We start from the raw sequence: 17633 nt of genomic DNA on the forward strand, positions 1-17633 counted from the left end.
ATTTCAATTTAGCCTCATAAATAATGAAACATGTTCAATTTGGTTTAAATAATGCAAAAACAAAGTGTTGGAGAAGAAAGTAAAAGTGCAATATGTGCCATGTAAGAAAGCTAACGTTTAAGTTCCTTGCTCGGAACATGAGAACATATGAAAGCTGGTGGTTCCTTTTAACATGAGTCTTCAATATTCCCAGGTAATAAGTTTTAGGTTGTAGTTATTATAGGACTATTTCTCTCTATACCATTTGTATTTCATTAACCTTTGACTATTGGATGTTCTTATAGGCACTTTAGTATTGCCAGTGTAACAGTATAGCTTCCGTCCCTCTCCTCGCTCCTCCCTGGGCTCGAACCAGGAACACAACGACAAACAGCCACCCTCGAAGCAGCGTTACCCATGCAGAGCAAGGGGAATAACCACTCCAAGTCTCAGAGCGAGTGACGTTTAAAACGCTATTAGCGCGCACCCCGCTAACTAGCTAGCCATTTCACATCGGTTACATCAGCCTAATCTCGGGAGTTGATAGGCTTGAAGTCATAAACAGCAGAAGCTGCTGGCAAAACGCACGAAAGTGCTGTTTGAAATGAATGCTTACGAGCCTGCTGCTGCCTACCACCGTTTAGTCAGACTGCTCTAACAAATCATAGACTTATTTTAAACATAATAACACACAGAAATACGAGCCTTAGGTAATTAATATGGTCGAATCCGGAAACTATCATCTCGAAAACAAGACGTTTCTTCTTTCAGTGAAATACGGAACCATTCCGTGTTTATCTAAGGGTGCATCCATTAGTCTTAATATTCCTGTTACATTGCACAACCTTCAATGTTATGTCTAAATTACTAATCTCTCTTCTAAGATTAAATAAAGGTGTAAAAAAAAAAAAAAAAAAAAATTGGCCAAATCAGTGTTCAAAAATTGTTATAAAATCCGATTGTTAAGAAAATTTGAAATCGCCCCTAATTAATCGGCCATTCCGATTAATCGGTCGACCTCTAATCCACATATTGTAAGTCAGAACCGTCCATAGTAGTGATGCTGGACGTGTGGGCAGCGATCGGTTGAAGAGCATGCATTTAGTTTTACTTGCATTTAAGTGCAGTTGGAGGCCACGGAAGGAGAGTTGTATGGCATTGAAGCTCGTCTGGAGGTTAGTGTCCAAAGAAGGGCCAGACGTATACAGAATGGTGTCGTCTGCGTAGAGGTGGATCAGAGAATCACCAGCAGCAAGAGCAACATCATTGATGTATACAGAGAAAAGAGTCGGCCCGAGGATTGAACTCTGTGGCACCCCCATAAAGACTGCCAGAGGTCCAGACATATAGCCCATCCAAGCTACCTCGTCCCCAAATTAATTAATCCTGCTCTTTTGCACACCAGTATTTCTACTTGCACATCCTCATCTGCACATCTGTCACTCCAGTATTAACTGCTAAATTGTAATTACTTTGCCACTATGGCCTATTTATTGCCTTACCTCCTTACTTCATTTGCACACACTGTATACAGATTTTCTATTGTGTTATTGACTGTACGTTTGTTTATCCCATGTGTAACTCTGTTGTTATTTTTGTTGCACTGCTTTGCTTTATCTTGGCCAGGTCGCAGTTGTAAATGAGAACTTGTTCTCAACTGGCCTACCTGGTGAAATATATATATATTTTTTAAATAACCCTCTTGGTAGCCAATGTTTATTTATCACACTGTCATCCAGAACAGCTGTTGCTCTCGTGCATGCTTCAGTGTTGCTTGCCTCAAAGCGAGCATTAAATGCATTTAGCTCGTCTGGTAGGCTTGCGTCACTGGGCAGCTCATGTCTGGGTTTCCCTTTGTAGTCCGTAATAGTTTTCAAGCCCTGCCACATCCGATGTGCATCAGAGCCAGTGTAGTAGGATTCAAACTTAATCCTGTATTGATGCTTTCTTGTTTGATGGTTCGTTTGAGGGCATAGCGGGATTTCTAATAAGCGTCCGGATTAGTGTCTCGCTCCTTGAAAGCGGCAGCTCTAGCCTTTAGCTCGATACGGATGTTGCCTGTAATGCATGGCTTCACTGTGGGGACCACGTCGTCGATGCACTTATTGATGAACCCGGTGACTGAGGTGGTATACTCCTCAATGCCATTGGATGAATCTCGGAACATATTCCAGTCTGTGCTAGCAAAACAGTCCTGTAGCGTAGCATCAGTGTCATCTGACCACTTCCATATTGAGCAAGTCACTGGTACTTCCTGCTTTAGTTTTTGCTTGTAAGCAGGAATCAGGAGGATATAATTATGGTCAGATTTGCCAAATGGAGGGCAGGGGAGAGCTTTGTATACATCTCTGTGTGTGGAGTACAGGTGGTCTAGATTTTTAATGTAATTTTTTTTATTTTTTTAGGTTGCGCATGTGACATGCTGGTAAAACTGATTTAAGTTTGCCTGCATTAAAATCCCCGGCCACTAGGAGAGCTGCTTCTGGATGAGCATTTTCTTGTTTGCTTATGGCCTTATACAGCTCGTTGAGTGGGAAATTAGTGCCAGCATCGGTCTATGGTGGTAAATAGATGGCTACGAATAATTTAGATGAGAACTCTCTTGGTAGATAGTGTGGTCTACAGCTTATCGTAAGGTACTCTACCTCAGGCGAGCAATACATCAACACCTTTTTAATATTACACATCGCGCACCAGCTGTTATTGACAAAAAGACACACACCCCCACCCCTCGTCTTACCAGATGTAGCATCTCTGTTCTGCCAGTGCATGAAAAATCCCGCCAGCTCTATATTATCCGTGTCGTCGTTCAGGTATTACAGTTCTTAATGTCCCGTTGGTAGGGTAATCGTATGTCATGAATTTTATTTTGCATGTTAGCAAGTAGAACGGAAGGCAGTGGGAGTTTACTCGCTCGCCTACGGATTCTCAGAAGGCAACCTGATCTGCATCCTCTTTTGCTCAGTATTTTCTTCACGCAAATGACAGGGATTTGGGCCAGTTCCCGGGAGAGCAGTATATCCTTCTCGTCGGACTCGTTAAAGGAAAAAGCTTCTTCCAGTTCGTGGTGAGTAATCGCTGTTCTGATGTCCAGAAGTTATTTTCGGTCATAATAGATGGTAGCAGCAACATTATGTACAAAATAAGTTAAAAAATAAGTTACAAACAACGCAAAAAAACTAACAAAATAGCACAATTTGGTCAGGATTATGTAAAATGTCAGCCATCCTCTTCGGCGCCATCTTAGTGGATATATGGTCTCACATTCCTACCGCAAACCGGTAAGGTATATTAAAATATAATTTCATTCAACATTTTGGCTTGTAGAGGTTGTGAGAGGAAACTTTCCTGATTCAAATGCTCGTTTTTGCCTCTTATACAATTCAATGCATTTCAACATATGGTTTCCAGGCAAAGCCTTGGTATCCCTGTTCAAGGCCTGAGAATGTGGAGATAAGGATTATGTCATTTATAAAGCTTTTTCTTAGCAGATTACCTCATACACATTTCAAAAGTTCTAGGGATGTCCTGAGTCATCTTTATTGTCTATCTTTCCAGTCCGCTTAGGTCACAGACTCCTCTTCTTCTGTTTAGAGGCTCAGAGGGAAACAGTTCACAGGTAAATACATGGTCCTTAGGGGTTGTAAGGTTGTCTTCTGATATGTATTGTGATGTTCAGAAGGTAATAATTCATGATAATACCAGACTTTACATTAGGTGAATAGTAGAAACATGTTTGTGATTATAATGTGGAAAGTGGTTTTACTAAGGAATTTCTTCATTGATTTCAGTCTGAGGAAGATAACCAAGAAAGAATCCGGGAAGTAGAGAATCTACTGAAGAAGAATGCTGACCTAATCTGGGACTGGTCCAGTCGTCCTGAGAACAACCCACCAAAGTGCATAGTACCTCGTAATTATATACAGTAGGGCCCAATGTTCATAATGCTGAAGATGGAAATTGAATGTAGAGAGAGAACATTTTGGCACAACTGAATTGTATAGATAATTTTAGAGGTCTTAGTGGCTGAGAGACTTATTTTAAAACAAACTCCCTGCAATTCTACACATTTTGACATGCAGCTGCGAGAAAATGTTGCAAATGTCCTGCAATTCTACATATTCTACCATGGAGCTGAAAAAAAAATCTTGCCGTTTTAAAACTAATTTCCTGCAATTATATGCATTTTGCCATAGCTAATGCTGTATTCTTTTGCTCAAACATAATAACAAAATCATTACTGCTAAAGTCATTGTTTTGGGAATTTTACATTTTCCCTGACTGTCTAGCTTTTATTTTGGTGATTTGTAAATTCTCAAAGATTATATTATATATGAAAAAATAATGGTCCATAATCTTTATACAACGAGTGTGTCTAATCATGAATGCTGATGGGTTAAAACCTCATTCCAGCTGGTGTCTATTCCACAACGTACCACCGACTAATTCTATGACGTTAACATTTCCTGTGCAATCCACTGTCTCATCAGCCCAGCCAGGCAATTTATCAACTTCTCCACTATAAAAACATTTAAACATTATCTCACATTTATTTTAGTCTTAACATTTAGTTTTCAACAGTGGAGATTTGTATAAACCTTGCTGTCTGTCTCTGACATTTGCAACATTGTTTCAATATTCAAATTACACTTCCAGCTGTCCTGTATTAATGAACGTGTGAGGGATGAGACAGACAGGCACCATTTCTCAGCCAGTCGAAATGATGAATCAGCATAATTTTTATGGATATATATATATATCAATAGAAAACAGGTCAAGCAATACGAATTGCAGCTAGTTTGATTTCTTTCCAGCTTCAGTTTGAAGTGATTGTGTTAGTTGTGTTGTTGGCTAGCGCCTCTGAACAACCATGTCCTGACGAGCCCATTTTCTATGCCGGGCGAAACTGTTCACCATTAGCTCATTGTTGTGGATGCATCCAAATAAATGTCACTAGAAAACAGCTTAAACAAACTCAAATGCATTTACTTAGCGGTTATTCTGGCTGCACTTTTTGACGTGACTGTAAATTAGTCGTAGTTGGCTAGCTAGCAAGTAAGGGATAAGAATGTTGCCAGCCAGTATGGCAATGGAATATTTAGAACGAACGACTGGGTTGTGTCCATACATGAAGAACAAAAACACTGAACGACTGGGTTGCGTCTATGGCAAACGAACCGATAGAACGAACGACCAGTCGGCTTGGGTAGCAACCCTAGATTTGTGTCGGGACTATATCTTGTGGAAGGATGAAATAATATGAATACATTAATCAAAATAACGCTTTTAATGGAAATATGTAAATCATTATTTGAAAATGTTGGTAACCAACCCGTTGTATAAAAGTGATAATGCTCTCGAAGTCTGTGTTTGGAGGATATATTGGCACGGTTTACCGGCCCGAGACGACTTTTCCCACATTTTGTTAGGTTACAGCCGTATTCAAAAATGTATTAAATCATTTTTTCCCTCGTCAATCTACACACAATACCCCATAATGACAAAGCAAAAACAGGTTTTTAGAAATTTTTGCTAATTTATAAAAAATAAAAACTGAAATAAACATTTACATAATTATTCAGACCCTTTACTCAGTACTTTGTTGAAGCATCTTTGGCAGCGATTACAGCATCGAGTCTTCTTGGGTATGACGCTACACGCTTGGCACACCTGTATTTGGGGAGTTTCTCCCATTCCTCTCTGCAGATCCTCTCGAGCTCTGTCAGGTGTTGCTGCACAGCTATTTTCAGGTCTCTCCAGAGATGTTCAAACCTGTTTTCACTTTGTCATTGTGGGGTATTGTGTGAAGATTGCAGAGGATTTTTATTTTATTTGATCAATTTTAGAATACGGTTATAACGTAACAAAATGTGGAAAAAGTCTGAGTACTTTCTGAAGGCACTATATATCTGGTTTTAGTCGTTTTAATTTTACACTGAAAGGGTTTTTCCATACCCACTGTTTAGACTTAGGCGACCAGAAAAAATGCCACCCAAGAATTTCAATCGCAGAAAGATACCTGTAATCACTGATTTAATATAAGATTTACTAACCCAGTTGTAACTGTGTTGTGTCTCTGTAGGGAGTTTCTGCTGAAACACCCCAGGCGCTCAGCCTCGCTCAGCATCAGGAAGACCAGCGTCATGAAGAAGGGAGGCGTTCTCTCCCCTGACTTCCTCAAGCTTTTCCTTCCTTCATTATTCATTTCTCATATACTCGCAGTTGGCCTGGGGTAAGGGACTGAGCATTTTGTAACTTAAACACAGTACAAATACATGCAGTCTATTGAATACTTTCAAAGCTGCCTTTTACTATTCCTAAAAGTATGGTGCCCCAGATGGGTGTCGAATTGTTTTGTATTTTAGCTAAATGCCTTTTGAGAGTTGTAATACAATAAAGCAAACACTACCCTGTTGAGGAAATGTAGGCTTTGTGAAAGCTTGCCGCTGGCCATGGATAGATATTTCAGAGTAGCCATGATACATTTTTACTTGAATCAAAATAATATTTTGAATGGCCCTTTGCTATTTTGTTCTTCTTCTCAGGATATACATTGGGAGGCGCCTCAGCACATACAGCACCTACTGAAGCTGACGCTGCATTATGACACCACTGACTCATACAGCTGGCATGCCTTCAAATGGGGGAAACTTCAGAATCCAAGGAGGTGGTTGATGTAGCATTCTCCATTTTAGCTGATTGCCTCATCTTATTTTCTGAATGCTGTGACTGCTTCTTTCTCCCAGAAATGCCTTGAATCAGGAACTGATTTGTGCTGCCTTGTTCCTCTCGCTATTTAGAATGTTTTTTATATTGAACTGCTGCCAATTGGCATTGTTGTTTCTAATTTTCTTAAGCATATTGAGTTTGTGTTTTGCCTGTTTGTTATTCTTAAGGGAATGATTAATGTGAATGAATATTAATTGTGAAATAATTTCCTGCACTCATTTTCTTTGAAAAAAGCTGGGGTTAATACATTTCATGCAACATGTGAAAGGCAGGGTGTGAATTGCAACAAAAGTCCAACTTTTGGGGGGTCTCCAATTTAACCTATTCTCCTATTTGTTTAAAATTCTATTGTGTACTGTTAGTGGTAAAGATTTAAAAAATAAAAGCTTATTCCAAATTAAATGAACACCCTCACCACTCTGTCATGGTTTAAACCAGTGACCGTTGGTTCAGGTTCTTTCAATTGCATTCATCTCTCTTATGTCTGTCTTGAGCTTTCGCTAGCAAACATGCAACATTGTATTGACTGGATTCAGCTAGCTAGCAAACTTGCAACATTATCAACTGAGCCCTCAGTTTCCCATCCTGATGAGCTCAGGACAGACACTTGTTTGCGTCCTGTATTTCAGCCCCTTTTCAGATGTCCCAACTTTTTTCTTTTTACAAAAAAGCTCAATTTGTCAGCAAGATGATTTAATTCAGGCTACAAGAGTGAAGACCTGATGACAATCACTGATGTCATTACATGTTTTGGTGTTTTGTAACAACTGTCTCTTTCCATTCATCCAATGACTGGTGCACAGTGGACTGTTTGAATGCTGGAATTAGTGGAGTGGATGAACGTGCACAGTGATTGACAATCAGATAAAAACATGTCTACTATTAGGTCCATAAATGTAGCAACTATTTGAGTACAATCATGATAATGTTTTGTTTGTTTTTCATAGCTATAGTATGTTACAAATACAAAACAATGTTTTTATTTGGTAACTATTTTACAGTCTCAGCTGGTACTATATTTGGTACGTAATATGATAAGAAGTGGTACTTTCAGGTACTCTAAAGAATGAAGTACATGGTACCACATCTGCAGTGGCACTTGTTTCAAAGCATCCCAAGTTATGTAATTACCATACAGTTTTAAAGCAAATAACAAGTCAATATCACTGTGAAATAAGATGTCTCCAATTTTTTGTATGATCAGTAAGACATATAAGCTATCTTTGCTACTAACATTGTATTTTTTTGAGCGCTCAAATGAATTCCCTCATTTTCTCTGAATTCTGCAATTTACTGAATATACATCTACAGTATCATCTACAGTTGAAGTCGGACGTTTACATACACGTTAGCGAAATACATTTAAACTCAGTTTTTCACAATTCCTGACATTGAAACCTAGTAAATATTCCCTGTTTTAGGTCAGTTAGGATCACCACTTTATTTTAAGAATGTGAAATGTCAGGATAATAGGAGAGTAGTATTTCAGCTTTTATTTCTTTCAGTGGGTCACAAGTTAACATACACTCAATTAGTATGTGGTAGCATTGCCTTTAAATTGATTAACTTGGGTCAAACGTCTCGGGTAGCCTTCCACAAGCTTCCCACAATAAGTGGGAAGGGTGAATTTTGGCCCATTCCTCCTGACAGACCTGGTGTAACCGAGTCAGGTTTGTAGGCCTCCTTGCTCGCACACGCTTTTTCAGTTCTGCCCAGGGCTTTGTGATGGCCACTCCAATGCCTTGACTTTGTTGTCCTTAAGCCATTTTGCCACAACTTGGAAGTATGCTTGGGGTCATTGTCGATTTGGAAGACCCATTTGTGACCAAGCTATAACTTCCTGACTGATGTCTTGAGATGTTGCTTCAATATATCCACATAATTTTCCTTCTGCATGATGCCATCTATTTTGTGAAGTGCACCAGTCCCTTGTGCAGCAAAGCACCCCCACAACATGATGCTGCCACCCTTGAACTTCACTGTTGGGATGGTGTTCTTCGGCTTGCAAGCCTCCCCCTTTTTCCTCCAAACATAACGGTGGTCATTATGGCCAAACTGTTCTATTTTTGTTTCATCAGACCAGAGGTCATTTCTCCAAAAAGTATGATCTTTGTCCCCATGTGCAGTTGCAAACCGTAGTCTGGCTTTTTTATGGCGGTTTAGGAGCAGCGGTTTTGGAGCAGTGGCTTCTTCCTTGCTGAGCGGCCTTTCAGGTTATGTCGATATAGGACTCGTTTTAATGTGGATATAGATACTTTTGTACCTGTTTCCTCCAGCATCTTCACAAGGTCCTTTGCTGTTGTTCTGGGATTGATTTGCACTTTTCGCACCAAAGTACGTTCATCTCTAGGAGACAGAACACATCTCCTTCCTGAGCGGTATGATGGCTGCGTGGTTCCATGGTGTTTATACTTGCGTACCAGATTTACGTTGTACCTTCAGATGTTTGGAAATTGCTCCCAAGGATGAACCAGACTTGTGGAGGTCTACATTTTTTTTTTTTAGGTCTTGGCTGATTTCTTTTGATTTTCCCATGATGTTAAGCAAAGAGGCACTGAGTTTGAAGGTAGGCCTTGAAATACATCCACAGGTACACCTCCAATTGACTCAAACGATGTCAATTAGCCTATCAGAAGCTTCTAAAGCCATGACATCATTTTCTTGTATTTTCCAAGCTGTTTAAAGGCAGTCAACTTAGTGTATGTAAAGTTCTGACTCACTGTAATTATGATACAGTGAATTATAAGTGAAATAATCTGTAAACAATTGTTGGAAAAATGACTTGTGTCATGCACAAAGTAGATGTCCTAAGCGACTTACCAAAAGTATAGTTTGTTAACAAGAAATTTGTGGAGTGGTTGAAAAACGAGTTTTAATGACTCCAACCTAAGTGTTTGTAAACTTCTGACTTCAACTGTAGCTCCAGGACTATTCTCACGCATTTAAAGTAATGGAGGCATAAAGCAGATGAACACAATTAGATTTTATTTAACTTTGGTCAACATAATCAAACAAGTGAATACACTGCCACCATGTTCAGAATGATTAAACAGAGAAAGGCTTTATTACCGATGTTCCTGTTTATAAAATCAGTACAGGTCTATTCAACCTTCATTTTTGCATTGATATAACTTTGAAAACAAAGTATGCAGTTTTGACTTTAGTGGCATACCAATGAATGATTTAAAGGGCACATGTAAGAGGTTTGTCTGAATCTCCTTCTCTTACTACACAAAGAACTTTCCATGTTTTGGAGGAACTCTGTATATCACTAGATCTATCTGTATGGTGTGCAGTACTCTGACTATTATATACACCTTGTTTTCACAGACAGCCACAAATAGCAGCAGTAATATGAGACATAAATCTATAAAATAGAATAAAAAAATAATGCACATAAGGTTTGTAAAACATTTGGGGACATAATCGGTAGCTGTCATTGATAGACGTAGGTTTTAAGGCTGCAGATTCCCTTTGTCTTGCGTCTCTTCACATTAAGTTTCCAGCCTGTATCTTAAATGAGAGCAACACATAAATACATATATTGACACTTGCACATGGTCAGTCTCAAATGATGATTCTGAAACTTAAGAGTAGTTATTTTAGAGATAGCTTGAAAGAACTACTCAAAAGACTGTGGTGCGACTTTACATTTTTTCGACCTCACTACAACATAAAAACATGCAAAGCAATTATAAACATGATTTAAATTCTAAAACACATATGTAGTTCTATTTACTTGTATTAAGTGGATGACACCATAAAGGTGTATTTGAATAGATACAGTCTGTGATAACGTTACCATGTCTGGGGGATAAATTTTGGATAGGAGGGAGTGGGTGGAGAAAAGAAGAAGTCCACTTTCCAAATTTACGACCTGTTGCAAGTGCTTTAGCCTGAATGCATGGTCAATGGGGAATGTTAACAGGTAGGCCTATAACCCATGAAATATCCATGTTTCAGAACGGCCAAAAAATCTTAATGAGGGTGTTACAACAATGACAAGAGGTCATTTTCAGGGCTTTCCATAGTTTGGTTGTTAAGATTATGAAATGAAGGCTGAAAATGTCAACACAAACCAATGTTCAAGAGTTTGACCTCTTATGAGTGCCGTTCCATTGATTCAACACAAGGTGGGCTCTCAGGGTCCGATCTTGGCCCTGGCACTGATTTACCCAAGGCTAAATCAACCTCAGACTCAAAAGAAAACAGGCCGACCAATCAACCTCCTGCCACAAAAAAAAGGAGACAAGTGCTTTAAACTTCACCAGGAGGACGAGAGGGCTGTTTGTTTCTGTTACAGATAAACCACTAGGCTTAACTATGCAGGAACAGTAAAGCCTTGTCCTCAGGATGGAGCCCAATTATTTTTTAGTTGATCTTGTCCTGGAAAGTGTACAGGTTGTTGGTGGCCGCCACAGCGATTACGTTTTCTTTGGGGTGCCAGGCGGTGTGCAGGATCTTCTTGTTGAAGTCCAGGCTGTCCACGCTAATTTCGTCTTTCTTCCTCTTGCCACCGGTGGAGACTTTGCGGGGTTTGAGTGTAGCCCGCGGTTTGCTGCTCTCCCTAGAGGCCTCCAATGTGATGTCCTTCCTGGTGTTGCGGTCAAACATCCGGAAAAAGTTGTTGTAGGAGCCGGTCATGATGGCACTGAGAAAGGAAGGAAACAGTGGGTCATTTATAATTCTCCAAAGATACTCCTTAAACTTACATATTGGCAGAAAAGTTGTCCAAAGAACAACATTGTAGGTGCAGATTGCCTTAAACAGAAAGCGCGAGAGTTTCTTACCTGTCGCTACCGTTCCAGCAGCACTCAAACTTGTCGAAGATGCAGTCATTTTCATATAACGAGCAAAGCTTGCTGCGAAGGTATTCGTGAACCTGAGCGGGAGGATGTTGATTAGTGTATTTGGAAAATAATTGCATCTATCCAACTATTTCCATACACCTAACTGGACAATTGTGGACCACACTGAAAATGATTCCATTGTTGGTAGTGTTATCACTAGGCAGAGCAAGGCAGGTACCTGATATGTCTCGACTGGCCTGTTCTCCATGTTGAGGTCCCACACCTTGACGGAGAGGTAGTCCCGTGTCATCATGTAGCGCCCGCTGTGACTGAACTTCACGTCAGAGATGGACGAGATGATCTCAGAGAAAAATGACCTGCTGCTTGGATCCTCAGGCTCCTCAAAGACTGCAATCACAAACATGGAGGGATATTCAAAATGACAGACAAAACCCCTGAAAATAGATTAATTTAAACTAATTTATCTGTGAATGAACATAATTTAGAATGCAGAGAACTAGGCTCTATGAATACTCACACTTGGTGTGCCTATCGCAGAGTGCTGCTGTTCGCATGTCACAGAGGCGTATGGTGCCTTTGCTACTGCTGTACACAAATACATTGCATTGGTTTGGATGGCACTCAGCCGCTGTGATCACCTCTGTCAGTTCCTCCATGTTGGCAGGCTTGATGTCTACAATGTCTGAGAAGACACTGTTAAGGAAATTAACTGAAATAGGTCTAAAGGCTCATATCGATGTGGTCAAACATAGGCCCCCTTGCACGATTCACTATCTCTTCTGAAATAAGTTGAAATTTAAGAAACTTTTGGTGTTCACACATGTATTTGTTTGACTTACAACTGCACAGGACCAATAAGAAAAAAATCTGAACTGAAATTGAGAAGTGTATACGCTAATAGAGGACAGTTTGGATGAAGCAAACATTTGCATCTAAAAGTCATGAGGATGAGGACTGATATGTTTTCAGAAGACAGAAGAGGATACTAAAACTTCGGTCTGTGATTTCCAAGTGCCATAGATTAATTCTTAGATCATCAGCGGAGAGGTATGTTTGATGATCGCTATTTACAGAAATTGAATTAATATGATATGTGTGAGCGTTGGCAAACACCCTACGAGGACTTGCTTCTACCATGAGATCCATGGGCATCAGCACTGGTACCTGTAACCACAGGACAGATTTATTTAGGGGAGGAAGCTATAAGCATGCATAGACTGTGTCTTTTCTTGTACAGTGTCGGTTGAAATCTTAAAAGGTAAAGCAAGTTTAAACCAACCCGCAGGGAGGTAATTCTAAAGGGATCCCTGAGACGTCCGTCTTCATCTTTCAAGTTGTAACCCTCAGCCCGCTTGTCTCGTTCACCGATTTTCCACAATTTGATCGTTTTATCTGTACAAAAAAATATATGTTGAGGGTGAAGAGAACTTAACAAAAAGGTTAGTAGATTAAAACAAAATGTTCTTACCATTTGTTGAGAGTAGAAAGTGAGCTGAGTTTTGTTGGGGTAACCATCTTATTTTGTTAATTTTTTCCTCAATTTCTAAACTTTTCAAGTAGTCAAATTCAGGTTCGTGACTCTGAAAAGTGCTATAAACATTGTATTCCCCTCGCAGGTTTGGTCGATTTTTACACTGAAAGAGAAAAGTAGATATGCACTGTGTGACAAACTTGGATATTAAGCATGTATTATGTTTAGAATTTAATCCAGTGCCTTTCCATAACAACCTATTATATCTAACTCCCAAAATGTATGCCATTGTTCATGAAAATACATTTCGCTGGTAATTATAAAATGCACCTCCTGTTCATGTTGAAATATGACAACTCTGCCTCCCTTGTCTCCAGTTGCTAGCAACTCTCCAGAATGGTTGAATTCAACCGTTGAGATGATATCAGCTGAAAGGAGGACATGTCCCATTAAAGCTGGATTCTGGAATTTTATTGTGTGTAATGTATAAGGGCTGTTCTAATCAAATATATACACATCAGCAAAAGAACAGCACCTAGTAAATAATAACATCAAAACCAATATAAAAAAAACAATCCTGGTGCAACTTTCATGGGTGCATGCATACACTATGCATAGTAGCCGACAGAGCAGCGTGTGGATTTCTACCTCCCTGAAAATAATTGATTGATCAGTCGACCCAAGAAAAATGACTATGACTTTGAATGAATCAAACACACTGACTTCCCCCCTACTGCATCAGAACGTTCAATTGCCATATTGCCGACGCAGACCTTCAACGTCACTGACAAACTCGCCCACAAATAACTAGCTAGAGTAGTTAGCAAGATGACGCGCTAGTTTACGACAGTGCGTGTGTCTTACTACATTACAATAATAAGACGTACTCTGACTGCATAATTCTTATTATATATGTTACATACATGTGCGGGACATAAGTTACAGGGTACAGTTGTTTGGGTATAACGTTAGCTTGCTAATAATGCTAGCCAACTTGATTTGCAAGCAAGAGGAGCTAGCTAACATGCTAACGTTGCTAGTAAGAAAAACAAACTCAGCATTGCCCAGCAGTGGTACTCATATACATGAACAGTGTCATGACTTTGTTCGTGAAAGACAGTAAGTCAAAGGCGTAGTTAGCGAAATAATAAGATGACAGCATCACATCTTTGATCACATTTGAGCTCAAACGCTAACGTTTAGCTAACTCATTCGTTAACCTAACGTAACTGTACTCACCTTCTGCAACATCTTCATCTATCGCCCCCTTCACTTGTGAGAAACACCACTGCAAATCATTTCCACCGGCAACTCCTACATAACAATAATATTGGAATCATTACTTCGCTTGCGTCAGTTCACCAACCCATTTAGAGTCAAATGCTGTGTAATTTAAAACTTGCATTCAGGCCACACAGCAGTAAGTGGTATTGTGACCCTTTCCCGGCTACATAAGTAGCTTACCTGCCATTGTTTCATTTAGCAGAGTTAGCTATTACTGAACACGGATTGCACTGCTTATTCAACCAATGCAACTTGCGTGAGGTAAAAATAGTCAACATTCACAGGCAAAGTGAGGAGTCAGGGATCACGGAAATCGTCCGTGATTTTTTCCATCCAAAATGGCGCACATTGCATAACACAATGACGTCATTTCAACACACTTCCAAGCATCTTTCAGTTATCTATATCATCTATCATCCATCCATCCCCAGCTGTAGGCAGTTTTGTCTGTGTTGAAGTCAGTTGGCCCTACTCCTTAAAACTTAATTAAGACAACAGAAAAACTGGATAAATTAAAATGGCTCCTCACCCCTCATGTTGATCACTGAAGTTCAAGTTAAAGCATGTATGGTTGTAAATGTAACCTAAGAAGCCTACTTGTTCAAAGAGTCTGTAAAGCAATTAAAGTGACTGGCTACTACTGTTAGAGCCAATTTGATAAACAATCATTTGTGTTGAAATAATATTATGAAATATAAGAAATGTTATGAAATGTGCCATATATTATTTGCGGGAAAAATAAAAATGTTTATAAGAAACAACTTTTTATTTGTTTATTGTGACTCCTGGTGGTTACCTGTATTGCACAGGCAGTGTCAACATGGCACCAGTCAGTGCAGTCAAAAACTTGATTTTCAGTTTTAAAAAAAATATATTTCCATCCTATTGAGGTTGAAATAACACTGAAATTGTACAAAAAAACGATGATAATGCCCCTTTAGTGTAAGAGCTTTTGGAGAAAAAAATACACCTGTAATTTTTGCCTGTTCTGGTGGGATGAAGTTTTTGGCCCACAGCATGACATCACAATATGATTTGGATTATTCTGCCAATGACCAGTCATCATTTATTTGCATATGTATAATCCTACTTTGAAGGGGTATTATGATTCTGATGGTTTGTTGCCACAGATGGTTTGTTTAAGTTTTACTTTTGTGGCTAGATGGAGTAGGCCTAAAGCTTCGTCTAGTGGCATTATAGCTAAGCCTGACCTTTGCGTCGTAGCATTAGTGAGTTCAGGCACTAATGTTGGGAAAATAGTCCTGGCTCACAGTCAGCGTTCCAATTCATCCCAAAGGTGTTTGATGGAGTTTAAGTCAGGGCTCTGTGCAGGCCAGTCAAGTTCTTCCACATTGATCTCGACAAACCATTTCTGTCAGGACCTCACTTTGTGCACAGGGGCATTGTCATGCTGAAACAGGAAAGGGCTATCCCCAAACTGTTGCCACAAAGTTGGAAGCACTGAATCGTCTAGAATGTAATTGTATGCTGTAGTGTTAAGATTTCCCTTCACTGGAACTAATGGGCCTACCCCGAACCATGAAAAACAGACCATTATTCCTCCCCCACCAAACTTTACAGTTTGCACTATGCAATTGTGCTCCTGGTATCCGCCAAACCCAGATTCGGCCATCAGAAGGCCAGATGGTAAAGCTTGATTCATCACTCCAGAGAACGTTTTTCCACTGCTCCAGAGTCCATTGGCGGCGAGCTTTACACCATTCCAGCCAACGCTTGGCATTGCGCTTGGTGATCTTAGGCTTGTGTGCAGCTTCTCGGCCATGGAAACCCATTTCATGAAGCTCCCGACGAACAATTATTGTGCTGACCTTGCTTCCAGAGGCAGTTTGGAACTCGGGAAGTGAGTGTTACAACTTAGGACAAACCATTTTTACGCGCTACCTGCTTCAGCACTCTATGGTTCTGTTCTGTGAGCTTGTGTGGCCTACCACTTCATGGCTGAGACGTTGTTTCTCCTAGACATTTCCACTTCACAATAACAGCACTTACAGTTGACCTGGTCACCTCTAGCAGGGCAGACATTTTACGAACTGACTTGTTGGAAAGGTGGCATCCTATGACGGTGCCACGTTGAAAGTCACTGAGCTCTTCTGTAATGTCATTCTACTGCCAATGTTTGTCTATGGAGATTGCATGGCGGTGTGCTTGATTTTATACACCTGTTAGCGATGGGTGTGGCTGAAATAGCCGAGACCACTAATTTGAAGTGGTGTCCACATACTTTTGTATATATATAGTGTACTTCAAGCCTACCAAAACAGATCATTTTAGTAACTTGACTCACACTTTGAAGAGATACAGGACCTTCAGAAAGTATTCACATCCCTTGACTTTTTCAAAATGTTGTCTTACAAAGTGGGATTAAAATTGATTTAAACATTTTATAAAAAAATTAAAGAATGAAAAATAAACACTAATATATCTTGATTACATACAGAGTGTGCATAGCTGTCAGTACCTCCTTTGTAGAATCTAAAATAAATTTGGATTTGTTTAACACTAATTGGTTACTATATGATTCCATATGTGTTATTTCATAGTTCATGTAGAAAATAGTAAAAAATAAAGAAAAACCCTAGAATGAGTAGGTGTGTCCAAACTTTTGACTGGTACTGTAAGTATTCAACCCCCTGAATCAATACATGTTAGAATCACCTTTAGCAGTTATTACAGCTGTGAGTCTTTCTGGGTAAGTCTCTAAGAGCTTTGCATACCTAGATTGTACAATATTTGCAAATGATTATTTTAAATAATTCAAGCTCTATCAAGTTGGTTGTTGATCATTGCTAGACATTTTCAAGTCTTGTAATAGGTTTTCAAGCCGATGTAAGTCAAAACTTTAACGAGGCCACTCAGGAACATTCAATGTTGTCTTGGTAAGCAACTCCAGTATATGTTTGGCCTTGTGTTTTAGGTTATTGATCTGCTGAAAGGTAAAGTTGTCTCCCAGTGTCTGTTGGAAAGCAGACTGAATCAGGTTTTCCTCTAGGATTTTGCCTGTGCTTAGCTATATCTCGTTTCTTTTTATCCTAAAAAACTCCTTTGCCGATGACAAGCATACCCATAACATGATGCAGCCACCACCATGCTTAAAAACATGAAGAGTGGTACTCAGTGATGTGTAGTGTTGGATTTGCCCCAAACATAATGCTTTGTATTCAGGACATACATTTAATTTCTTTGCCACATTTTTTGCAGTTTTACTTTAGTGCCTTATTGCAAACAGGATGCATTTTTTTGAATATTTTTATTCTGTACAGACTTCCTTCTTTTCACTCTGTCAATTGGGTTAGTATTGTGGAGTAACTAGAATGTTGTTGATCCATCTTCAGTTTTCT

General features: G+C 39.5%; 2 protein-coding genes across 2 annotated transcripts in view; one reads left to right on the forward strand and one right to left on the reverse strand.

The window, feature by feature from the left end:
* LOC111951974 (BCL2/adenovirus E1B 19 kDa protein-interacting protein 3) overlaps positions 1–7114 on the forward strand; it is a 13365-nt gene extending 6251 nt beyond the window's left edge. Inside the window, exons 3-6 of the mRNA XM_023970362.2 lie at positions 3538–3598; positions 3771–3877; positions 6062–6211; positions 6525–7114. Of these exons, the coding sequence (XP_023826130.1) occupies positions 3538–3598; positions 3771–3877; positions 6062–6211; positions 6525–6567 (361 nt within the window). The 3' untranslated portion in view covers positions 6568–7114. The remainder of the gene's footprint in view (positions 1–3537; positions 3599–3770; positions 3878–6061; positions 6212–6524) is intronic.
* Positions 7115–10500: 3386 nt separating this feature from the next.
* LOC111951856 (serine/threonine-protein phosphatase 2A 55 kDa regulatory subunit B delta isoform) lies at positions 10501–14690 on the reverse strand. Its single transcript, XM_023970115.2, has 10 exons — positions 14455–14690; positions 14230–14304; positions 13321–13418; positions 12988–13153; positions 12799–12911; positions 12506–12683; positions 12037–12201; positions 11737–11906; positions 11499–11590; positions 10501–11359 (listed from the first exon to the last, which is right to left on the reverse strand). The coding sequence occupies exons 1-10, from the start codon at positions 14459–14461 to the stop codon at positions 11080–11082; spliced, it is 1344 nt and encodes a 447-aa protein (XP_023825883.1). The 5' UTR covers positions 14462–14690; the 3' UTR covers positions 10501–11079.
* Between the last annotated feature and the right edge of the window lie 2943 nt (positions 14691–17633).

Source organism: Salvelinus sp. IW2-2015, linkage group LG25 (assembly GCF_002910315.2).
Source record: "Salvelinus sp. IW2-2015 linkage group LG25, ASM291031v2, whole genome shotgun sequence".
NCBI lineage: Eukaryota > Metazoa > Chordata > Actinopteri > Salmoniformes > Salmonidae > Salvelinus > Salvelinus sp. IW2-2015.

Excerpts from the sequence above, each read along its gene's own strand:
- LOC111951856 (XM_023970115.2), bottom strand. Across the intron at positions 13,419-14,229 it reads AGATGAAGATGTTGCAGAAG|CTGATATCATCTCAACGGTT; the intron begins GTGAGTACAGTT and ends TCCTCCTTTCAG. Across the intron at positions 13,154-13,320 it reads TATTTCAACATGAACAGGAG|TGTAAAAATCGACCAAACCT; the intron begins GTGCATTTTATA and ends TTTCTCTTTCAG.